We start from the raw sequence: 24,875 nt of genomic DNA on the forward strand, positions 1-24,875 counted from the left end.
TGAAGCATCCAGCTAACAACCATGAAACACTGGTATCCCTAAACCAGAGTCTAATCTTGATACTACATCAAGGGTTTATAATATGTGACAGTTTAAGGCAAACCCCACATCACTGAATTTAGCAAACAGCATACTATTATTACACTATTCCAAAGATGACACACCAATTGGTTGAAACATCTGGACCCACATGAGTCAGCTGTCTCACACTGTAATTATCACCTGCTCTGAGCTAGGGCACAGGCACAGTGTTTGTGAGAAACAAAGGAGGCTACTGAAAAGTAATATTATTTCATCTACTACTGAAGCACACTGAAAATTCAAAAACCACTACAGGAAGTGTAATAAAAAAAATAATAATAATAAAAAAAGAGAGAGACAGAGAGAACACTAAAATGATTGAATTAACCTTTGTCATGTTTGATTCAATAAAGCTACCTCTTTAGAAATTATCTAAAGCTGCTGGAGTACTTCCAATTTATCAAAGAACTCAGCATCAAAATTATATTGGCAATAGAGAAATATTTTTAAATATTTCTATCCCATACATATCTCATTTATCCTTCCTCACTTCTAGGATCAATTAACCAAGCTAGAAAAATCAAATCTCAGTTTTGCAGAACCTGCCTTTCCCCAAAGAAAATTTCCATTGTAGCACAAAAATCTTGGTTGCTTTTTAACCTAAGCAATGTTGGGTTTGACTATTGAAACAGAAAAGATCTTCTTTTTTTATTCATAAATATACTCCAGGTAAATATGATGCATAATCCTTTATAAAACGTTTTCCTTTGTCAGAAAAACATTAAATATCAGGGAAAGTGTCCCCAGACGGATTACAGAATAGCAAATACCTCTCAATGGCATTTTTATTTTTGTTCTTATTGCTTGATAGAGTAAAAATAGAAGTGTCTTCAAAGGTGTCTTTCCCTGGAATGAGCAACTCAGCATAAAGAGAATTTATATGCTGAAAAAGTTACAGTCAATGTATTATGACTGTATATGTCATATCTCTTCATTTACAATGTCTTGCCTCGCCTAAGAAAGCTCAGGTTGTAAATTGTTTAGACTTCTATAGCACCTTGCCCAATGGGGCCCTGTATACAGATTTTGGATGCCCCTTTAAGTATGAGCAATCAGAATTACACAATTGAGTTTGCTGTTTCCTGCAGGAAAAAAATATTTCTGACTTCCTTCAAGGCCAAGCGGTAAAGCTGAATGTTGCAGCTTCAGGTGCAGGAGGCAATTTAGAGCTGTTCTATTTTGTTTCAAATAGTATCTGCCAGGGCTAAAGAGAGAAAAGGACAAATTCCCGAGAGTGTCTCTGTTCCGTTCACTCGGATGAGGGCATTACATCTTCCTATCCCCTTCCTTCATGAGCAGAGTCCCATCTCTCGAATTGAACGTCCTGATTCATTGTGATCTCCCCGATGCCACTTCCATCTGAAGTATGATTCATAAAATATTTTCCCTTGCTAGAAATACATTAAATATCAGGAAACGTGTACCCAGATGGATTACAGAATGGCAAATAGGTCTCAATGGCATTTTTATTGTTATTTGCCTATTTGCCCCGAAATAGCTCATTAATATCGCTTGCCTCTCCCCTTAACACTAAAGTTTCAAGCGGGCCATCAGTTTGCCAGGGTAATGAGTTTTCACAGCCAGGGGAAGGTAAGCGCCAAGGATTATTAATAGTGTTCTTCGATTAGTTGAGGGAAAGATAAATGTGACACCACCAACAAACCCCCTGAATATCTGATACCAGTGAGGAGTGGGTATCACCTGCCGAAAATAGAAAGAGCGAGAGAGATTATATAAGTGGGGTTCCTACCCCGAGTTCCACTTCTTTTTGACCACCTCCCTATCTCACACCCTTTTCAAGCGTGCTTAGCAGAGATCCAAGTGGTAAGTAGTAAGAAAATGCTCAAACTTCCACAGCAAACGTGGATTCGCCAGCTCCTGACAAGAAGCAGGACCTTCGCCCGAAGGAAAACAGATAAGGATATCTTCCATCCTTCCAACCCCATCCCCCTTTCCACAAACAAAAGCTCAGAAATAAAGAGATGCAAATCTCCCAAACACTGAGGAATGGCTTCCCGCAGAGGAGATTTCAAAGCAGAAGATAAGACCATTAAAAAGGAGTAAATAAGTGAACACATTGAGGGGGCAGTGAGGAGGAAAAGAGGGGAGAAAGTGAAAATAACAAAAGAAAGTGAATAAGAACGCAAGCAAGGACTCGGCGAACAGAATTCACTGAAATGTCCAGCCGTGAACGGAAGGCAAAAAAACCCTAACATCCAAAATACATCGAGCAATGGCATCTCTCCTTCTGCACAGACGATCGTAAGCGATGGGATGAAGTTGCTGTCTTTGGTGTGGTCATTAGGAAGCTAAAGGAAATGTTTCACTCTTTTTGCAAAGGACCACCGTCTTTCTGCTTCAGTGTTTGGCGTGCGGGCTTCGTGATGTTCAGGAAACTCTCCCTGAATTGTTTGCCTTTGGCAAGCGTGGGTCGATTTCTACTTAATTTATTTGGTCGTTTACTTAGTAAGAATTTCATCATTCTGGCGCTGGTGGAAGGGGGAGTCGATCTACATGAAAGCTTCTGGGCAGACAACTTGGAAATCCACAGTGTGGATTTTGCAAATAGTTCGGGCAGGAAAATTGGCAAATCTCAGAGGTAAAGGAAAACGCGTCATTCATCTCGCAGGGATGATGAAAAAAGGTGAAGGGTCGAGTGTGAAACTGCCAATTCGTGAAACGCCTTTTTTATTAGAATAACAGTTTTGACTACGGCTTGGTGTTACAAGCTTCTGGAAGTTTGCTAGTTGTACTTAAACAGGGGCAGTGCTGAGCTTAGAGATGGGCCTCAGCCGCTCTCCCATGTCAGACTCCCAGCTGTCCGCTTTGCAAACCTGTGTGTCGCTGCTTTCACTTTTCTGGCCATGGAGGGTACACGGCTTCTGAGCAGGGGACGGGGAGCTGGGGGAAATGTTATTTACGCTCTACAGATGGCTCCACCTGATCTGAAGCCTCATTTTTCTGACACCTCTCACTTTTCGCCTCCACAGCATGATTAGGCCGTAGAGCCCTCACAGATCCGATGACGGAGGGAAGGCTGGGCAGTTCGCGCATCGTTAGGGATGCGGAGGGAGCCGCCGGGTTCTCATCCCCAGGACACAGACATGGAATGCGCCTCTGGTCGGTTTGCTTGGCATGAGGCTAGTTAACCTGATAGGCGTCTGACAGCACACCAGGCTGCGCTGCGCAGCGCTTCTGCCAGCTACCTGCTTGAGTTACCCCCAGGGCAACCTTCCAAATGTGCTCTGCCTTGTCAGCAGAGCGGGGTTAACACCGAAACACGAGTCACCCGCAACGACAGCATCTTCACTGGCGGGAGGTCAGGTGCGTTCCTGTTGGTAGGGACCTGAAAGGAGGCTCTGCGCCTCCAAGAACGAGGGTACCTCAACAACGGGTTTGCAAAAGGTTCATAAAGGAGAAAAACCTGCGGAGACTGAGGCCCATCTCCTCTTCAGACCTCACCGATGCTGTACGCAACGAAGGAGGGTGATGCAGTATCGGGCCGGCGCCGCCTGCACTGGGAGCAAGAGGGGATTCTTCTCTTTTCCCTCAGTTAAGAGGAAGCAAAGGAACGTCAATGAAATAAGGTCTCGACATTTATCTCTGGCAAGTAGTTGTATATTGATTGGTCTACACTTAAATTATGTGTAAAATGGACTAACGACAAGGTTTTAACCTGTTCTACAACGAGGCGTTTTCAACTCAGCTCTCCAAGCTGTACTCCACTAAAGCAAGAGACCCTAGTACACCGAGTACTGTCTTTACTGCACCTTTCCACCTCCCACATCCGAAACAAGGGGGGCTGCTGACCCACGTGGGAAGGTGCGTGGAGCTCTTCTGTGGGGCTGCGCCCCAGCGCTCAGCTCCTCTTTCCCTGTGGATCAAGGAAGGATGCGTCCAGCCTGGGGAGAGGGACTCGGCTCCCCCATCCGTCTCCTTGTTTGTCCTTGGAGAAAACTAGGCATCCCTCGTACCTCAGGAAATACACGGAAAAGGGGGGAGAAGGGGGGCTTCCAGCGAGAGAAAACCAACAGTCCCTCCCACAACGAAGAGACGCTGCTTAAAAAAGGGGGGGAAAAAGGGGGGGAGACCCCAATGTCACCTCCTCTTCCGTCCTTCTGCGCTCAGTGGCATGGTAATGACTCACCCATTATAGCTGTACTTGGGCCGCGGAAAAAAAAGGATGGGGCTTTTACTTTTAAAAGTACAGAGCAATTACTGCAGCGCGACCCGAGGTTCTGCATCAGCCGCCCCCTTTTCGAGGCCGCTCTCCGGCGGCCCCATTCAGAGGAAAGGTGTGATCGTGGCAGCGGGACCGGGCCGTACCCGCTGATCGCGCTCGGGGATCTCGCTGCCACCGCTCTGTCCTCCCCCGTCTCTCCTGGAGCAGCGATGCCAATACTCCTGCAGAGATCTGCCCTACTACTGGGCCCGAACCTTGGCTATCTCAGCCTAATGGCTCCTGCCCAAACTCTGAGAGCAAGTTGGACTACTTGCCATATTTCATTTGAAAAATGGGCACAGATTCTTGGAGAAAAAGAAACAACCCTAGAAAACACATTACAAATCCTAAATCCATTTTTTTGACGCTGCCGTAGAGTGCCTGGTCCCGCCTGAGAAGCCCACTACCGCACAGGAGCTCCGCACGAGCGTGTTGTCACCTTGCATCTCGTTTCACCATATATCAGGGAAGATTCTGCAGCATATTGTGTATTACAAACGGGATCTGTAGGATTCGCAGGCATGTGATAATTAATTCAGCGAGGATGATGCTTAATATGGACTGGCCCGAAAGAAACGAGGTCTAAAAGGAATATGTGTGTGAAGGGAAGGGGGAAGGGAGAAGGGGGAGATGTTTGAAGTGTTTGAACGATAAGGCAAATGTTCAAAAGCTACATTAAATTTGCTTCTCGACCTGAAGAGCAGCTTGAAGTTTGGCATATGCTGCAGTTCCTTACTCATCACCGAATATAACGGGTAAAGCTCGTCCTGACTTACTAAAGGAAAAGGCTCTGCTCTGCACCACTAGTTTGTCCACCGCACCCGAGGACTTGACCTTGGCAAAACTCTTTCTCCAGCCGGTATCTCAGCAGACTCTGGCACTGCTCCAATAAGGCTTAGGCTCCAGCCTCCCAGGGAGCGACCCCCACTCGCGTCCTCCCCCACCCCAGTCCCCTCAAAGGCATCCCCGTGCCCTCTCTTTAGCTGAACCCTCGCGTCTGTGGACTACTTGGTGCTCTGCAAACTGGAGAGCGACAGCCCACGGCACTTATCCACGCAGAGCTATAGAGCTGGCACAGGTCCAGCCTTTCCCGGTGTGCCATCCCCACACAGCACTGCAGCTTTGGTCATATGAGCAGAAATGATGAGAAAAGCACTTTTTAATCTTTTCGCACTTGCTTCCCTGTTCAAACAGTTGCAGGATGGCTATGACTGACGTGCTCAGCGCTGAGGATATCAAGAAGGCTGTGGGAGCCTTTTCAGGTAAGTGCTTTTTTCTTTTTTTTTTCTTCTCTCTTTTCCCTCTTTCATCTCTTCAGCTTAGGATAGCAGTGCATTTATTTAAGCTATGGGAAGATTAGAGGAACCGGCTAGACAAAATTTCAAATGAGGATGTGTTTTCAGAAGTGCAGTGAATGCCTCTGACAGGTTTATGAAGTACAAGGCTGCATTCTCAGCAAAGTTGTCCTGCACGTTACAGAGGTGAAATATTTATTTTAAAGAAAAGCAAGCAGTAACAGCAGATAGACGTTGCTTCTACGGAGAGGATACTTTCAATGGGAACAAAACCGTCGACGAACCACGCTGCATTATATCTTGATGTGGGATGGGAAGTCAGCAGTGGATGTCGGCAGCTTCCCACTCCTTGCTGAAATTCAGTTTCAGGTATTACAGAACTCTGTTTCCCATTTCAAGGAGATAAGAAACCGCTCTTGTACTTCCTATGCGGAATCCCCGGGTGGATTTAGCTTTTCGGGATGGAGCAGAAGGCAACAGTAGAGCAAGCGGGTGCACTGCTCGACTGCAGAATCTCTCTGCAGGGCGAATAGCTGCAGCGCTCCACACTTTCCTCTCAGACTCCTCCGGGTTTCAGATATTCCTTATCCAACTCATTCATCGCGACCCCTAAAACTGACAGCAAACCCTCTTCTCTGTGCTTACAGAGATTCAGGTAGTTAAGGTTGCTTTCAAAGAAACGCTAGAAATCGTGCTCCCGGATGCACGTTCTCCACCCCCTCCCCCAAACTACCTGGCTGACCGCACCAACCCGGAGAGACGCCTCTGTCTGTCCTGGTCTGTGCGATGACCTTCCCGAACAGACAGAAGCGCAAAACCCGCTGAGCCCGACTCATCTCAGCAGCCGGAGAGTCGGAGGGACTGACAAACTGCTCTGCTCAATTGAGCAGCTGTTTTACTCATTAGCTTCCATTGTCCTATGGCCATCTCCAAGTCCCGGAGCAGATGTAATTAGCAGCAAGTAATGACAGATCTCAGTCAGGCAGATCACGAAAGACTGAGCTTCCTTAATTTTATGTAATAGGAAAATTTAATGCGGTGGGAATAAGAATGCATGGGAAAGGGGAAAAAAGTCCACCGCTGGTTTTGGAGGTCACTGTATCGGATTTCTAATCCACATCACAGTCATTACGCTACCTGGGTGGGACAAAAGCGGGTGCGGTTAAAGGACAGGAGAGGTGGAGCAGGTAAACTCATTTATCTCGGCTCCGATTTCAAGGGCTCCGGGTTGTTTAGGTTTTTTTTTCCTCCCCGGAGACCGTTCCTCACAAGGTCTTGCAGGCAGCGCGCCGTACAGCACTCCCTTGCAGGATCTGAGCTCACACACCACGATTGCACATACCTTTTAGCGGTCGAAATGCAACACTGATTTCTAGTAAGTCTCCAGGAAAAAAACGAAACAGAGCTGAAACAGTAGTGTGCTCTGAAACACTTCTCGCAATGCTAGGCTCCATGGTTGAGCAAGAGCTTTTTTGGGGGTTGTTTTTTTTTCCAAGGGTGGAAATGTCAAAAAGTGACAGCTATGTAATAGTCAGAGTCTGCCCTCAAATGTCTGCTCTGACTTAAAACTTAACAAAAATAAAATAAATAAAAAATGTTTGAGGCACTGAAATGAGACTAAGCAGGTTAGAACTCAGCTCCCAACTCTATCACAGACTTCTTGTATGACCTTGAGCAAGTCTCATACCTCTGTAGCTCAGCTCTTCATTTGCAAAACGGAGGCATTGCCCCTCTCCCCCTGTGTTTATTTCCATTAGCACCTGTGAAGCATGGACGATTACACTGCGTACAGTGTCACATCCAGCTCCTACCACAGCTGGGCTCGACTGTTCCTCCCAGGACAGGACAAACAGCAGCATGGAAGAAAACCACGGGTGTGTGTTGGTATATGTTTCAATTATTTTTCTAAGCATTTCTCTGGTTTTCATTTCTTATAGCGGCTGAATCTTTTAACTACAAGAAGTTTTTCGAGATGGTAGGATTGAAAAAGAAGAGCCCAGAAGATGTGAAGAAGGTTTTTCATATCCTTGATAAAGATCGAAGCGGCTTCATTGAAGAGGAAGAACTGAAGTAAGTAAAGATACATCCTTTCTCTAATAACCCCACCTTAAGAGTCTAATTCCCTGTGGGGTTTTTTTGTTTGTTTGTTTGTTTGTTTGTTTTGTTTGGTGGTTTTTTGGGGGCGGGGGGCGTTAACGAGAATCTAGGTGACAACAAACAGTTCAAGCTCTTGACTAGTATTTGTGTGCAACGTGAGTTGTTTGCTAAGCATATGATCTAAAGTGTGTTGGAGACATCGAGTTGTAACTTCGATTGTAGGATGCCTGAAACACATGAACGGTCAATACCTTACAGACAGTTCTTCAGCCAAACGCAGTTTCAGAGTAAAGTGCTTCTCCTGAATGTTAAAGAAGGTCAGCAACAGAAGATACAACCCTTAATTCCAACTTGCATATCAAATCAATGGTAAAAAATAAATATGCAGTGTAATTGCTCTGGGAAAAAAAAACAACTCAACTTTCCTTTTTGCCTTGCTTCCTCTTCAGGTTTGTACTGAAGGGCTTTACCCCAGAAGGAAGAGACCTATCAGACAAAGAAACGAAGGCTCTTCTGGCTGCTGGAGACAAGGACGGTGATGGTAAAATTGGCGCTGAGGGTATGTGATTACAGGAGTAAACTTTGACAGTAACGTTCGAATATTACTCTTACATACAAGAACTGAGAAAACCTAGGAATCACTGGGGGCTGTGACCTTCTGAAGGACACAGTTTGGGTTTAATGAAATGCCAAGTCCTGCTACATTTGCCATGCCTTGCTTGGAGGTTTTTAGGGAAGAGGAGCCGAGTTCTGACACTAGAGGGGGCAAGAATTCACAGAACCCAGGCTGTGGCTCAGGCACAATACAGCGCAGGACTAAGTACCCATCCAAATTCTAGTTCAATTAGTTTAATTTGTCTGTTATCAATGGAGTGAGGATCAGAACACTTCAATTTCAAAGGCCCAGGCTCGACTATAAAACATAGAAAGAAAAAAAGCTGGGTACCAGCATTTCTGCTTAATTAGTTAGCAGGAAAGTAATGCATGACTTAGCAAAGCAATGCTCTTAATATTCAAAGTACACCCATTTTGCTACAGAATTTCTATACAATAACAGTCTATCCAGCTTATGCTAGTGTTTATGTGGGTCTTCACAGCTAAGAAAGCTTGTCACTCCCTTTTACTGAATATGAGAAATACAAGAAAAGAACAACTTTTCCTCTCCTGCAAAAAACTACTCCTGTTTACTATTCCCCCTTCGGATGAATCAGTTTAGATCATATAAAAAATATCTCCTTTTTCCTCTTTCTGGGAGGTGTGAGTGACACACATTGCAAGAGACATGAAGAGATGCGATTCTGAACTAAAACTTTCCTCATTGCAGAAGATAATAGAAGTTTGTGGCCAGAGTACTAAGTCACCTAGAAGCAGGCAGTTGCTAAGTTTTTGCCATATTGATAAGCCGTATCATAAGTTAAAATCTAAAAAAACCACCTAAAATGCCTCATATCTCTCTGTGTTATCTAATCTCTGGGATTTGTAAAAAGAGGGAATTTAAAAAAGAAACAAAAAGCAAAACGCAAAAAGCAAAATACAGTTAACTAACATACTCTCTAATTTAGAAGCTGAAAAAATGACACACAAAATCAGCCACTGACATATTAGTCAGGTGATACATTAGCTGAACTCCCATTCATAGTACATTGGCATATCAGTGACTATGCCCCCGTTCCTAGACCAAAGTCTCTCAATTTCTCGGATTATGACTATATTATGGTTGCAGAGGAGCAATTGTGCAGCATTTAGGGGAGGATCCTGCTAAACTTTAGCAGCACCACTGAATCCAATATGGGTATAATTATTTGAAATTTCATTATAATATAATTCTATTCGTTATTCTTTACTATATGGGTCTTCCTTATACACATTAAAATTAGTTACAATAGTACTACTGGGCAAGATTTTCAAAAGAATCCCTAATCCAGGTAAGTAAGCTTATAGCTGATTCACCAAACAGTGACACCCACATTAGATAAATTTTCAGCTATTCCAGAAGACTGCAAACCAAATCAAAATCAGTCTCAACTGGAATAAAAGAACTATATTGCAGAATGATTTTGGCTTATACAAGAGAATACAGCATTAATATTTTTACTTAAGATTGACCACTTTTTTCTTAAAGTTGAAACAATGCCTGAAAGCCAATACATTGTAATAAAGCAATATGAAATGCCTCTTCTCCTTATCTCTTTCTTCTGCAACTTTTTTTGTTCCTTAACTTTGAAATGGAATTACTCTGAATTTATACTTGATAATGAGAAGAGAATGATGTGCTTTTTTCTTCTGCTTCCTGTGACCATATCCCTACCATACAACACTACCGAGTTTCTTTTCCATTTCTTAAATTTGACTTCAACAGCAAATTGTTACACCAGAAAGGCTTGAAATACATTCAAAGTTAACAGTTGGGACTGTGCCCAAAGGATGAGGAGGACATATACTTCCCAGCTTTTCCTTTGGTTCATAAATCCAGTTCCAGAATATAACCACATAGGTAAATAAAACATAAAGTCACGAATGTACATCGCATTCATATTCAGCATTGCAATGCTGTATTTTTGTTGCAAACCGCTTGTTTCCCTGTAACTGAATTGTCAGGCATCCCTTTTACCCCTTGTTTCAGGCACCAGCTTCAAACAACACTATATGGTCACAAGCATGCAGCCTTTCACAGGGGTTAATGTTAATTCTCCAGATGGCCCTTGAACACTGTCCCTCAGGAGCCCACAGCAGTTGTAAGAACCGATCTTCAGGGTTTTCTAACACCACACAGCCAACTTTGTCAGATGTATCGCCACAAACGTTAATCCCAACCTAATCAGCCTTCTTCTAGCTAAGGTCTCACATTACAAATTTCCTCTTAAGTCTCTTGCTTTAAACTTCTTCTCATTCCTGCAAGACCATTCAGCTCTGAAATAGTTTCACCAGTTTACCTCTTGTCTGATCATGAGTTCTAGTTTGCGGCTCATGTGCCAGTTTCAAACAGTTGAAAACTTGAAGTCAGTTCATGTAAGACATGATCATCTTCTGTGTGGTGTCAAACCCCCTCCATACTCCACCAACGTGGACAGAAGACGATGAATATGAAAAAAGTTGCAGGTCCAGGCCAGGTTACCTAATAACGCTACCAACATTAGCTTCCAGATTGGACTGGAAAGTGATGTTGAAGCAGCTCTGCACGCTTCAGGAAAATATTTATAAGAAAGAGGAGAAAAGAACACAAATTTCTGCTCATAATGTTGGTTTTAATCTATTTTGTGTATTAGCATCGGACATGCAAGTCATGCCTTTCAGTTTCTTGATATCAATAGACTTGAGAAAGTACATAGAGACTTTTCAAAGATCATGCACTGTAGGCAGAACAAATCCAAATTTTTATCCCAGTAAATCAGAATCTTTTCCTTCACACAGCTCAACTCCTGCAAATATTCTTAAATGTTTCAATTATTTCCTTTAAATGTCGTAAAAATGTGACATCAAGCATTCAAAATTACAACTATTAAGTCGTGACCTTGCCACAGATAAAAGTCATGACAAAAAAGAAGAGTCTTTTGGTAGTCCTCCATTTTTTATCCCACTTTGTGCCCTTCTATCTTATATAACAAATTACTGTCAGTCATTACTTATGAAGTTTCCTAAACAGATTTGCTATTGCAAAGATAATATAAAAAAACATAATCTGATGAGAGAAATCGTGAGCCTACAATATATTCTTTGTAGCTACATCTGTCATATCACTAAAATACTAGAGGGTATGCATTAGGCTGGTATATACTACTAAACTGTACTGAACACAGTGAAACAATCCTCACCTAAGTCAGAGCTTTGACACAAGACAGCTAGTAAATTATGTTACATGACAAAATAGTCTAAATCCTCATAATTTAAAGCTATTATTTGTGCAAAGAAAGACATAATTTTATTTGGAAGGATCACTACAACTGGAAACGAGGATGTAGTCAATCACAAGGATTCCCTTACTAACAGGCCACAGGTAATAAACGTTTACAAGAATGACCAACAGGCAGGGGCTACTATATACAGTGCCTTATCTCACAAGTTTTGCACTTATTAATACCCTTTGTAGCAGTGCCTCCACAAGCCACCTGTGGTTGGGTTAACCTTCATAAGAAAACAGTGAACTAATTTACAAGATTATTCAACTGGAACATCTTTGAAATATTTAAAGTATATTGAAAATCCTGGGGAATGTATAAATCATGTAGCAGTTATTCATGAAGGAGTATTTTATGGTTTGCTGGCTATCAGAAAGTACCCATGAAATATATTGCCATTAAGCGATAATATCACTATCAAAATGTACTATAGAAAATATTTGGCTGCAAGTCTGAATAGCCTTTTCCAAATACATTTTATAGATACAAATTATTATAAAAAAGATTTAATTTAGCTGTAGCAAGAATGACAATTTTTTCTAACAGTATACACATAGTTAGTTTTCCCTTTTGGAAAGGTCTCATCCATTGCAGTTCATGTTTCTCCCTGCAGGATTTATTCACACAGTGATTTAATAATTATACCCTTTCTCCTTTTCTGCCCAGAATATTCAGGGTGTCTATCACAAGCACTTTATGTTATCTCTTAAATTCAGTTTGCAACACTTTCAATCTATGTACCCACCATGTACAGGATTTATACATGTTTTGTGTTAACTAATCTGCATCACTAATCCTAATTTGGATTTACATCTTTCAGAACGATGGATAAATTGGAATTAATTTAAACCCTCTGACACTTTTATTTCTCAGTCTGGTTTGTCAGCATTTGGCAACGTTTTTTGGACATGTCATCAAAAGTGCTGTCTGTTTGCACACAACAGTCAGTTAATATCTCACTGGTTTATAGTTTAGCATTTTTCAACTGAACACTAGAATATTCTTTAAAATGCCTAATTTTCACCTTCTATCTTTCTTAGTTGCCAGACATTACTCTTCACTATGTCAAACTTCAGTGATTTTTTTCTTGAGCCTTTACAAATGACTGCCTCCCATATTTGTCATTTTCCTCTCAGCTGATTACGTTAAACCCATAAACCGCTCTCTCTGCACACCCTCTAATCCCTTTATCATCTTTGTTGCCCTTCTTGGGATTCCCTCCAGTCTGTAATTTTTAACGCGCTGAGGCACATACAACTGTGCAAGGTATTCTCATGTGTAACCGCTCCAAGGTTAGATGGAGTTAGGAATTATAACCAGCCAGCTATTCACCGGGATACAAATGTGCTTTTTCCATGCTTTATCTCCCTGCTGAAAGGCATTATGTATACTAAAGCATAAAATAACCCAAATTGCACATAGATACATTTATGTAAATATTATGGATGTAACACTAATAAAAGCCACAGGGTAAAGTCTTGGCCCTCTGAAACCACAGGAATTTTTCTCATTCTCAACAATATGGTTGAGAATTCTCAACAAGATTGCTACATAGGTTGGTACCAGCCTTCTGTTTTTGTAATTTGTAATTTTCAGTCAATTTGGCATTACAAAATTGAGTTTAAATGCAATATAATTATAATATAGGGACATGAATACTTTGAAAGACTCATTAATGATTCTCTTTGCCAAACTCTGATATAAAGGAAATTTATCTTACTGCAAGATTAAATTTCCAGTTCTTGCCTTCGTCCCATTGAGATTTACAAAGGACTAACAGGGAACTAATCAAGTTTTTCAGATGAATAGCAGTGGACAGTCTCAACAGTCTGGCATTTCTCCCTTACCCTCAAAAATCCTTTCATTTCACTGTAAGATTTCCCAAGTCATACTTTCCCTTTAATTAACTTGGATTTCTTTGCTCTTCTGTTATTGTGATGTTTTTGCTACAGCAGTGACTCTGTAATCATTGTAATATGCTTCCTCCTTCTTTACATTTTCTTTTTTTAATATTTTTAAAAATTCTTTCCCTTCTCCAGAATTTGCAACTCTGGTGGCTGAATCATAAAGGCTTTGACCAATGCAAACCCTTCACCCATCCTTCACTGCCCAATTCCAACCACCTCCTGCTGACTGCTTTGGCTCCTGTTCTATTTATTTATGTTATTTTATACTCCAGCTCTGTTCTCTGCAATCCTGCAACTCTGTAATTGTGCTGAAAGATACTGTTAAAATAATAAAGGTCACATCAATCTGGGCTTTCTTCTCTCTCACTACAACTTGTTTCTTATTTTGTGTAGGCTTGGCACACGCTGAGAGAAAATGTTACTCTTTTTTGCTGACATCCCTGCTGCTTTATCCGTAGCTAGGGTAAAGTGGGAAGAAATTTAAAAAATTATTTGGGATAAAACATGCATATAATGAATCATTCAGTCCAAGTTCTGAACTGTGGCAAAACTGACTGTATTATTTTTAAGCCATCCCTGCTAAATGGGTGCATACTCATAGCCTGGAAAATCTCTAGTGATGGCAAATCTCTAGTGATGGCAATTACCCAACTTAATTTGGCAGTTTGTTCTTTCAACTTAATCAGTGTTAAAAGTATTTCCTCATATTTAACCTACATCTCTCTTGCTGCAGTTTGGTGATCAGTAAATTGATCCCTGTCTGTATAATTTGTTAAATTTGCCCGGTCCAGGAGAAATTTGAGATAAAAGGTTTGACAGGAATATCAGTTGGTGCCAATCATACATTGAGATAACTTCACAACCTATTAAAAAGCAGTCACTTCTAAAACACAGGGCATGTTTACTAGCAGCATTACACAACTATCTAGGACAGTAAGAATGGAATACTCACAAGAAACAACAATATGTATTTCAGGAAAGGGGACACCAAGATTCAGGTGTGATGCTGCTGTTGACATTCCCTCTGTTAAAACAGCAAATCCAAAAATCCGACCAAAAAACATTTATTCTAACATTTACCAGAGAAGGGACTATCTTCTTTGAAGATACATATAGGAAACTGAGACTCAACCTAAGAAAATTACTAGACGAGAGTCAGCCTATGGCATAGCTCAAGGAAATTACTAACTAACAGTAAGCCTATGGCAGAGCTCAACACTTTTTTCCTAAATCCTGTTCAGTAACTTTGGCACCAAGTTCATGCTTTTCACCTCTGTCGTCGTTGTTGCTGTTGTGTTGTTTTTAAAGCAAAGATTAAAGCAGGGGGAAAATCCTTTTAGGTAACATCTTCCCCACATCTTGACAGAACATTGATTACTACTGCAATAAAAAGGAAGGATATTTTCCATTTCTGTGTTCCAAATGAATCCCTGCAGCAATAATACCTTATTCAATTTAGATTTATTATCACTAATCTAGTACAGACAAAAAGATAAGGCTGAAACCCTGTCACCATCACACTGTAGAGAACACATCCTCTGCCACAGCGATTACCCAATGCTACTCGGGAAGCCAATAAATTCTCCCTAAAGCCATTGTAGATTTTCACTCTGTAGTAACTTGCAAGGAAGACTTTTTGCTGAAGCTGCTGTGCGTTAAAAAGAAATCCTTTGGTTTTGCACAATGTATATACGGTTCTGAAGGATGTATTGATTTTTAAGTATTCTAAATAAAGCAAAAGAAAATGGATTGCAGTGGAGCGAGTTTATTTATTGCTTTTCCTCGGCAGCTGCTGACCTCACGTGGCAATAAAGCGCCATTACAGGAGCACACAAGGCTACGGAAAAAGCATCAGAAACTCCGCTGTTGCAGTAACGTGAACAAAGACCCATGAAATTCGAGAATCGACATAAAAATAACTAAATAAACAAAGCCTTTTATAGTCCCTTCCTATTCTTTGAAGCTGCAAGGATTTGTATTTCAATGCTTCACTGGATGGCATGAAATTTTATCCAGGGCTTTAACAAAAAAATAGGACAACAGAACAAATAGGAAAATAAACAGAACCACTAATGAGTCTAAAAAAACATATTAGTAGCATATTATGCGAAATAAAGCAAGTTACAACAATATTAATGGGAATATTTCACTAACATAGATGCCTGAAGACCACAATGATCCCTGTTTCAGTCTTTCTTCACATTATTCCCTCAATCACTCTGGAACAAGCAACACCGAGTGCCTAATTTGGCCTGAAAAATTTCAGCTATATAGTAATGGATAAGACGAAAAGAAATATCTCCTACTTTCAAAAGTTGGAATGGGTAGAGAGACCTCCAAAATACCATTTTCACTTTTCATGGTGACAGTACTTGATACTGTAAACATGCATTTGGTCAGTTCAAATATACAAATATCTGGCATAATCAGATCCTATACTCAAATTCTGTATTCTGAGATCTTATAATCAGAACTCTCAAAAAATCTATTTAAACCCACTTTTTTCCCCTAACTGCATTTTAAATTAAAAGTTCAAATTTTAGTATTTCATGTCTCTGATACTAAGGAAAAAAAATTCAAATACGTGTGTGGTATAAGTAAATCTCTGCCAAGAGACAAAATTACTGTTTTATCAATTATCAAACTATTACTTTTTTCACTGCCGAATCTTCAATGTTTCTCTTAAATTCTTACTTTTCCCATCCAAGTTTTTACCAAACCTTCTCCAAATCTTGAATTGTCCTATTTCCAATTTAAAAAAATTTCATAATTTTCTTGGTAGGTGGAAGTTATCTAGTTGTAACTCAAAATGCAGCAAATAAATGCAAAACTTTGTTATGACAAAATAAGAAAACATTTTATATACAAAATATTAAATTATTCATTTTCATGTTGCTCTTATTTTAATGTCTTTAAGACTGTCACAGAAACTGCTGTAAAGCCTGAAGAAAGCAGAATTTGCTACAAAATTTAATCAGGCTTTCGGCAGGGTGTGGATTATAGCACGTTTGACAAATAAAAAAATCCACGTTACCCTGCAATGTACTATTTTGTGAAGAAAGGTGTTTTAATTTTCAAATGCATAAGCAAAGGAGCAAATTTGCTTTTTCCCACAAAACATTCACCTTAATTTTCTTAATTGGCATCTAACATTTTCTTCTTTGCCCTGAACAATAAGTGTTCCATAATTATCTTACCTGTTATAATACAGAAGAAGTTATGAAAAAAAAAAAGACTTCAGCCATCATGTTGAAGACAAATTTTAAAATAATCAATACACATCCTTTCCTTAGATTCATATCCAATGGTTTGTAATGAGAAACAACTGGATGACATAAAATATGTTTACAGATAAAAAAAATAGACCCTACTCGTTCATATTGGTATTCTATATTGCTAGGGAAGAAATACAGCTCATGCTCAGCTACAACTCAAAAGGAAGAATAGCCAAATCCTCAAGTCATAGCTAAACCATCACCTCCTGACATTAGCATTTTAACAAAAACGGTTTGTATCAACAGACAATCACCAACTCTTAAGATTTTTCCAATCACCATTTACCATTACTAAATCTTTAATCAACAAATGCATAATAGTTTATACTTTAAGGGTCGTGCCAAGCTCTTAATGGAGTTTCATGGATCAGCAATTTCCCACATGTCTTATTTTGGGAATCAATGGACTGGAGGCCAAACACCTGTTCACTTTGTAGAAGCTGAGTTAGGATTTATATTTACAGTCTATTCACCAGTCCTGAGCTCAACACTGCAATTGCTTCCACTCATCAATCACTGTTGTTTGCTTCTTTTGCCTTTTCTGACTAAACTAAATACTTTTGAAGATTGGTATTGCAGTTCATGTTCTCCTTTCCTGCAACACACATAAGAATTTTAGCAAAGCCTCTGCGCTATAGCATCTAAACATTGACAACATTCTGTCCAAAACAGAGTTAATATTGTTACGGAATTAAAAACTGCAGCATTGCACAATATTTGCAACAAGCTCTGCCTTAACAAAATAATAAAAAAAATTATGCCTAAAGGTTCACTGAAGTCACAAATTAACCCACGAAATTCTTATTAATGAGCATAATGCACAAAACAACTTCATTTCATTAAAAATCCTAGATTGAGATTTAAATGGTTGGCAGATAAAGAACCCATTCTTTTATTTACAAATCAATTGCAAATCAATTTCAATCAATTCCAGCTGAGGTTAAAGCACATATTGACATTGTTGTTCTAACACCACTCAGGAGCCATGGGTAGCACAGACAGCAGAGCCCAGGCTTTAGCTTATGCTGGTGATTAAAATACCTCCTCTAGGTCCTGGGCTCTCTCATTGCTAACGTGGGCTTGAACCTGAGCTGCTGCTTCTTCATTCTGAGAGAGCATTTTAGCAGAGCTCTTCAAAGAGACACACCCTTTAGAAATCCCTGACTGTCTAACTGTGGGATCTTCTAATGTGGGATAATTACTTAACAAGGGAACAAGTACATTTCTCGGTATTGCTCTTCTAGTCAATAAAGTAACAAAGCTTAACAGAGGCTGATGCACTTTTAAGGACAGCAAATATAAATATAAATACTAGAGTCCCTTCTACAGCTACTAGAAAGACAGAACTACAACAACAAACGGATCACACAATCTAAATATAAATACTGAAAGGCCTATGAAACTAATAGGAAAGCCTAAGCTGATGAGCCTGTGCAACATGCAGCTAGAAAAGATGTTTCTTTCATAAACTCATTCAGTCCCCCATCTAGGAAAACCTAAGTGAAAGGATCTTGTCTGAATCAGATCCTGCAACTCATATCACAACTAGAGTTTTTAATTCCAGGAGATGCTTTGTGAGCAGTTAATGGTTTATGTAAAAAAATACACCTGGTTTCACTGGTGTTACAGTAGCACAAAACAGGCATTAAAAATGGATACTTAGGCCTTCAGTTGGTAAGAACACAGTAACTCTCTATTAATGTGGATTTTGATTAGATATTAGGAAGAAATTTTTTAATTAAGCAGGTTGCCCAGAGAAGCTGTGGATGCCCCAACCCTGGAAGTGTTCAAGGCCATGTTGGATGGGGCTCTGAGCAACCTGCTGTCCCTGCCCATGGCAAGGGGGCTGGAATGAGATGATCTTTAAGGTCCCTTCCAGCCTAAATCATTCTATGACTCTAGACAGGTCATGAGAGGCTCAGGATCAGATGTTAAAGGCTTAATCATTAATTGCTGGAGGGAAGGTCCATGGGTTGCTGAAAATCCAAACGGTTCAGAGATATTTTCAAGTTTTGGAAACTTTGACCAAAAGAATTTTTTAATTATAACATTTAATTGTTAACAAATTCTTTTTCCTGTATTTTCACAATGCAATGCAATTTTAAAAGTATATCACTAGAAAGATGCTAAAATATATAGGTAATAGCAAATTATCTCACAGTTATTACTTCTTTAATATAAAGAGGAATAAGAATTATGTGGCTGTGCTAATTTTATGCTTCCTTCTGCAGATGAATGAAGATTTTCTGTCTTAAAAACATTTGCATTCCCCTCCTTTAAAGCAATTTTCAATTTTGCTGGATACAGCACAGTTGCATCTACTCTTTCAGCTGCAATGGGTTGTTGAAACTGAGCTATTGCCCAGCACCTGCTCTTAGTCAGACAGCTGAAATCAGAGGTTAGGGGAAAAAATAAAGATTTTATGTCATTGTAATGCAAGTCTCCTTTTAGGTTTGCTGCAGTCAGTGTTCAATTATGTTCTGTAACAACCTCCATTACTAAAGCCAGTGTTTTGCTGTTCCTCTCTGCATATATTAACTTCCTTGTTCACACGTGAAAGCCTTCTTAGCAAAGCAGAGTCTTAAGAGACAATTGCCCATAGATTTAATGAGCCCACATCTTTTTGGGGCTGTTGAGGATCCTAATGTTCAAATGCATCTTCATTTTGAATGCTCAAAAGAGAGGTAACTGATACAATAGAACTTAAATGATTTCTCACTGAAGGTCTGATAGGTCAAAATTAACCCGAAATTCCATCTACTCTATTGAATGCAAAACACAGAATAAGTAACAATTAAAGGCTCCCATGTAATTTTTATCGTATTTTTACAAGCTCTGAATCCTTCTCGTTCAGAATTTTTATCAGTTCACTGTGTAGCCCAGATGTTTAAGACTTCATCAGAAGCAGGAACCAAAGCCCTACAGCTGTAGGAAGAAAGCCACAAAGATTTTGACCAGCAAGGCTCAGCAGCAAATGGGAAGGAAGTAGCTGGTCTGAACAGCTACTGGGAAGGCAGGAGCAGGAGCCTTGCTTTTGAAATGAAATAAATGGACAGAGAGCTCTGAGACACAGGCCAGAGGGTGAACAACTCTGAAATTCAGGGTCTGAGGAAAAGGAAATCCAGTGCAGGAAGGATTGGAGATGATTAGAGTGAGGATTTGAAAAGCTTAGAACAGAAGATATTTTATTATAATATAAATTCATTATAATAAATTGACCTTGAAAAGAAAGGACATAATTAAGGTGAAAAGGTTTGTGCCTAAAAATTTAACCTGCTGTAAAAGTGAAGAGGATAGAAAACAGAGTGTTGTAAACTTCTGAAAATTCAATAAGGAGTCTCAAAGATTTCTCTTCTCCTTCCTCCATTAAAACTCCAAGTCCCGGAATCACATGGCTGACAGTCTTCAGCAAAGGGAAAAGCATTCTAGCTGTCATGCCTGCAGGGAGAACCTTGAACATTCAAATCCTAAAAGTACAAACAGAATATAAACCAAAACATAAACTTTTACTTTTTAATAAATCTCATTATTTTATTTTAATGTAATCTGTCTTGCAGTTTTTAACATAAGATATAGCATTAGTGTAAACCGAGCAGCTGATTTTAAGCAGACAGCAGCTAGAGATCCAAAAAAAGATTCCCAGCTGCTATCATAGTCCTCATCACCACATAATGACTGGCGAGCTGGAATCGTGGGTAGCTCATTTAAAGATGTCACGTATTCATATATTCTCTGTTTGGCAGATTAACCCCTTCCCCGTGATGCAGGAGCGTGCTCGATGCTCACTTACCAGCATCTAATCCCCCTGTGCACGGTTCTGTGCAAAGGAGCATGACACAATTGCTCCAATAACGGTGCTCACAGCTGAGAAAGGCTCAGGCCACACACAAGGCCACAGCAAGCCCTCAGTCTGTCACAGACTATCCCCCATGGAGAGATCCAGACAACTTTCCGTATGAAGTTCCGGTTCCCTGATCAACTATCCACATCTAATCCTTTGGGGTATATTGTTAAAAAATAAATAAAGACTTTAGGGTTTGCTCCCAGCACTTTTCCTTAGCTTCCATGTGCAAGAACAAGAAAATAAAGATTCAAGCTGGAATTTTTCCAGGCATATGCAGAATAATTACTCCCTGAAAATTCTCTTTATCTTTATCCTTGTGGATTTGAATGCATCCTTGAGAAATCTTTCCCTCATTCCCTATTCATTAGAAAAGAGGACACAACAGTTTCAATTAGAATACTCAAACCAAGTTTACGCCTTGTGGAGGCACCTACCCTACATCTAGTAATTTACCACTTTTCATTGATGCCACAACTGCCATCCATTTCTAACTTCCACTCTCCCAACAGAGTAGATCAGAAACAAGTGACAGATATGCCAGATCAGTCAGAAGGGGTTGTTGTAACTGCCAACAAATCCTTTGGCTGATTCAACCATTTTATAATCATCTTACATTTCAGTGCACCGACTCTCAGCCAAAAAGCCTTCATAGCTGTGTCTCAGTTCCTGCCACAAAAGAGCAAAATCAGAAGACCTGGAACTATAATGGCATTATCAACAGTGATAGAGAAAGCATCCAAATTCTAACTTCTGTGCTAATAGCCCCACTCTGAGAAACAAACAGCAATTTTGGGGGATGCCAAATGAAGTAGCCCTCAAAATAGATGAAGTTTCTATTTATTCCCGCCTGGGGAAAGTGTAAAGAACGGAAATCTACAATAAAATTTGCACATCCATTCTTGCAGTTTTTCAAAGCTCTCCAGACATATCAATAAACATTCATAGTCAATCCTGTAAGAATCTATACAGATTAAAAAAGCTGCATGAACTCTGAATATTCATCCATTTGCAAGATAATTCTGATGCCATTTTGTCACACTGTTTCCTTTTAGTAACATAAGATTTAAAAAAGAACTGACAAAATACTTTGAATTTAAGAGATTTCTTACAGAAAGACCTACTAATTCCTTTTCCTCAACATTAATGCCCTCCTGAGAAGCATTGATACTCCAAAGAAAGCTACAGTACTTCCTCAGTAGCTTTTATTAGGCAGCATGTTCAAGTTACAGGTTGTAACCTGCTCAACTCTGAACATATCCAGAATGTTTGCATCGATACATGAATAACTATAAAAACAAGTCCTAGGAATATCAGTGAATTCTGCCTCACAAAAAATCACTTTTTAACAGGTATGTTTTGTGAAGCGCCCGATAGAACCTGAAACACAAACCATGCATCAGTCTAAAAGACTGTACAACCTTGGTTTAATCCTCAATGCAAAGCCTTACCTTGCGCCTGAAATTCCTTGCCACTCCTGCTGGAGCTGCAGTTCCACCATCGCTGCCTTCTGTACCCTGACAAAATGCAAGCCACACACGGACATGTGCAGTTCATCTGCTGTTTTGTGACCACTGCCTAAAGGAATGTGACTTTAAATCTCAGGGTCTTGTGGCTGTCAGGGCAACTTATCCTGCTCACGTGAGAGAAGGAGTGCTTTCCACTCACAGGAATCTTGCCTTATTTGAGGAAGAAATGAAATGTGTGAATAAAAAGAGTGCTCTATTTCTCCTTAGCTGGTAAATAGAGGGTTTAACCAAATAAACACTTCTCTAGGGTAAGGACATCATCCTCTGTTGTGTGTGGGGGGGTTGTTTAAATCCACAGGATTTCTCTTCCCCTCTTTCTCACGTATTCAAGATGAGAGAAGCTTCAGTGAGCACAGCTACCAGTATTCCAATTTATTCAGCAGCAACCCCTGTGGACTGCTAACAGCAGACTGTGATTCTGTTTGGATTACAAGGTGCAGATAAGTAATTCCATCCTTAATCTATCACTGTCAAAACTGGTAATGGAACAACTTTTACCTGTGAGAACTCAGGTGGAGGAAAAGACCGAGATTGAGTAAAAAAAAAAAAGTGTGGGGTAAAAGGACAGAAGAAATAGAGAGGACACAAGTCCATTAAGAGTTCTGTGCACACATGCATGCAGAGGTAAGTAGAAAATGAGGGAATGGGATAAAGGACCAGGGTGCTAATAGGAAAGCAGCATAGCCAGATTCCAAGCAGAATTTTTCAACAGCAATAAAAATCTCACTTCCAACATAATCTATGCCTTCTATTACACTGATCCCAGTGTAAAATGTTAGAGATGTTTTACCTCAGTAAACGCTGATGGATACTACTACATTGCAGCCACAATCAATAATTCTGAAGTAAATCATAATGGAGCCTCAAAGCCTTCGCATGCAGACCTGTCAGTAAACTGGGACAATATTACAAATAGACAACAAAGGATAATGCAAAGATTGCAAAAATGGAACAACACAGACACAAGTGGATTTCTTGGAAGATGGAGTGGAAGGCAGAAAAGATGAAAGGGGAGGGAAGCTATTTAGACATAAGTGATGGAGAACATCAATAACCCACACCTGTCTTATGTGATGGAGGATTCAGAGATGGAAAATAGTGAAAGCAATAAGGAGACCTGGGATTAATTTTTCTTTTTCTTTTTAAAAGAACGCTCATTAGTGACTCCATCACTATACTTCACTACAGTTATCATCTACAATTAAGGTTTACCCACTCAGGCTGGAGAAGTCCCTTTCATATTTTTAAGAGAAACAATGTTATTTTATGTGCATATAAAAGACTCCTTTGATTTTGCTATGGGATCTCACTACTTTTATGTTATTTGCTTGCCTGGTTAGGTGTTTGGCAGATGTGTCACATAGTCCCAAACATGTAAAATAGGTCATTCATCCTAGACAAAGGTAAAAAAAAAGCTGCCTTCTAAGCAGGCACTACCTTGAAATTAATATAAAACTTGGAACAATTTATTTTCAACCAACAGTACTTCTGGAATGTCCAATGTTATAACCCAAATACAGATGCACTATTAATTATTCTTTTCTTCCCAAGCTTACTCACTGCTTTTCACAGCAAGCAGATTCTGTGCTCCAGAGTAAACAACCCAAAGTGTAGACAAGCAAAGTTTATATCCTAAGAAGTTTATACCCTAAAAAATGTTGTTTGCTTTTAATGGCATGCTTGCTGATGGCATAAGACATTGGAAGGAGAGGAAAACACAGGAAGCTTCATTATCACCTTTTTCAGCTCCAACCCAAATCCATTGACCCGGGCTGCTTAAGGAAGACAGAAGATCAGTTCAAAGAATAAAAATAGGGCAGAGAAATAGTTTAATAGTAGTCAAGGGAGATCTTAGCAAAAATATTTGAAAATTAAGAAAAACAATAAAGAAACCAACCTACTGCAGTGTGAAAGACTACAAAAACAACAAAGGCGGGAAAAAAGGACCAAAATGCTGAGATGTTAAGAAGAAAGCAACTAAGAAATCAGAAAGAGAACTTTCGCCGTCAGTATGATAACAGTCAAACACAAGGAAAAGTGTGAACTGGAGGAAAGGGATCAAATATTGGCCCGGGCTGGGAAGAAGCACAGCTCAACTTTCATTCTAGACACAGCGGCCTCACAAACTGCCTGCTCTAAACGTGCTGATCAAGCTTCGTGGCCGACTTATAAATCTGCCGCAGCAAAGCACAAAGCCTGCTGCAATTCCCGCTCCACCTCCAAGCCCCGAGTCAAAAGTGACCCAAAAGATAGGACCGGGCGGAAGGGACGGCTGCGGGCGGGGGGAGAGGCGAGCGCTCGGCAGAGCGCATGCGCAGGAAGGCACCGGGTGCTAGGGCCCTTCCGCACTGAACATCGGGTTCCGTGGGTTCATAGGCACGAAATGGAGGTTTCTCACCCTCACTTGCCTCTTTCCTCCTTGGTGCTGCCGCAGCCCTTTGCCCGTAACTTTTCTATTTTCTGCCGCGTCCCCAGAGGGTTCATTTCAGCCCCGTGGTACAGTACCCTGTGCTCTATCCAATAACAAGCCGAGTCTCGGTGACGTACTTAGTTGCCGGGCAGAATTCCGCTCCGTTCCTCCCATAGCGCCGCGGCGCCCCCGGGAGGGGCGGGGGGTCGGGTTTGAACGACGCCGCACCTGGTGGGCGGGAAAAAGTCAAAAGAACCAATAACAACTGCGAGAGGCGTTGACGAGCAGGGCCCGCAGCCAACCGGGATGGGTGGGCGGTCGC

At 40.5% G+C, this 24,875-nt stretch overlaps 2 protein-coding genes across 13 annotated transcripts in view; one reads left to right on the forward strand and one right to left on the reverse strand.

The window, feature by feature from the left end:
* NCF4 (neutrophil cytosolic factor 4) overlaps positions 1–24,874 on the reverse strand; it is a 56,499-nt gene extending 31,625 nt beyond the window's left edge. For 3 of the 9 annotated variants that reach the window (XM_027680331.1, XM_027680330.1, XM_027680329.1), the window contains exon 1: positions 24,542–24,679. Coding sequence is in view for 6 of the 9 variants with exons in the window: in XM_027680321.1 (XP_027536122.1) it covers positions 22,066–22,192; positions 24,649–24,727 (206 nt within the window). In the remaining 3 variants the exon portion in view is untranslated. Of the gene's footprint in view, positions 1–22,065; positions 22,193–22,282; positions 22,293–24,541 lie in introns of all 9 variants that reach the window. The other 6 variants (XM_027680325.1, XM_027680321.1, XM_027680322.1 and 3 more) reach the window with 6 other exon arrangements.
* PVALB (parvalbumin) lies at positions 1,819–15,325 on the forward strand. Of its 4 annotated transcripts, none has more exons than XM_027680339.1 (5): positions 1,819–1,905; positions 5,498–5,565; positions 7,536–7,668; positions 8,145–8,254; positions 15,288–15,325. In XM_027680339.1, the coding sequence occupies exons 2-5, from the start codon at positions 5,505–5,507 to the stop codon at positions 15,308–15,310; spliced, it is 327 nt and encodes a 108-aa protein (XP_027536140.1). In that variant the 5' UTR covers positions 1,819–1,905; positions 5,498–5,504; the 3' UTR covers positions 15,311–15,325. The 4 variants fall into 4 exon arrangements, with proteins under 4 accessions (XP_027536140.1, XP_027536136.1, XP_027536138.1 ...); XM_027680335.1 differs by lacking the exon at positions 15,288–15,325 and adding an exon at positions 13,631–15,247 and having other exon boundaries at positions 1,824–1,905; XM_027680337.1 differs by lacking the exons at positions 1,819–1,905; positions 15,288–15,325 and adding exons at positions 4,804–4,822; positions 13,631–15,247.
* Position 24,875: the final 1 nt, after the last annotated feature.

Source organism: Neopelma chrysocephalum, unplaced genomic scaffold (genome assembly GCF_003984885.1).
Source record: "Neopelma chrysocephalum unplaced genomic scaffold, ASM398488v2 Primary Assembly neopelma1_59, whole genome shotgun sequence".
Classification (NCBI taxonomy): domain Eukaryota; kingdom Metazoa; phylum Chordata; class Aves; order Passeriformes; family Pipridae; genus Neopelma; species Neopelma chrysocephalum.

Coding starts and splice junctions, on each gene's coding strand:
- PVALB (XM_027680335.1), top strand. CDS start 5,505: ATGGCTATGACTGACGTGCTCAGCGCTGAGGATATCAAGAAGGCTGTG. Junction 7,669..8,144: donor ATTGAAGAGGAAGAACTGAA/GTAAGTAAAGAT, acceptor CTTCCTCTTCAG/GTTTGTACTGAAGGGCTTTA. Junction 8,255..13,630: donor TGGTAAAATTGGCGCTGAGG/GTATGTGATTAC, acceptor TCCCTTCTCCAG/AATTTGCAACTCTGGTGGCT.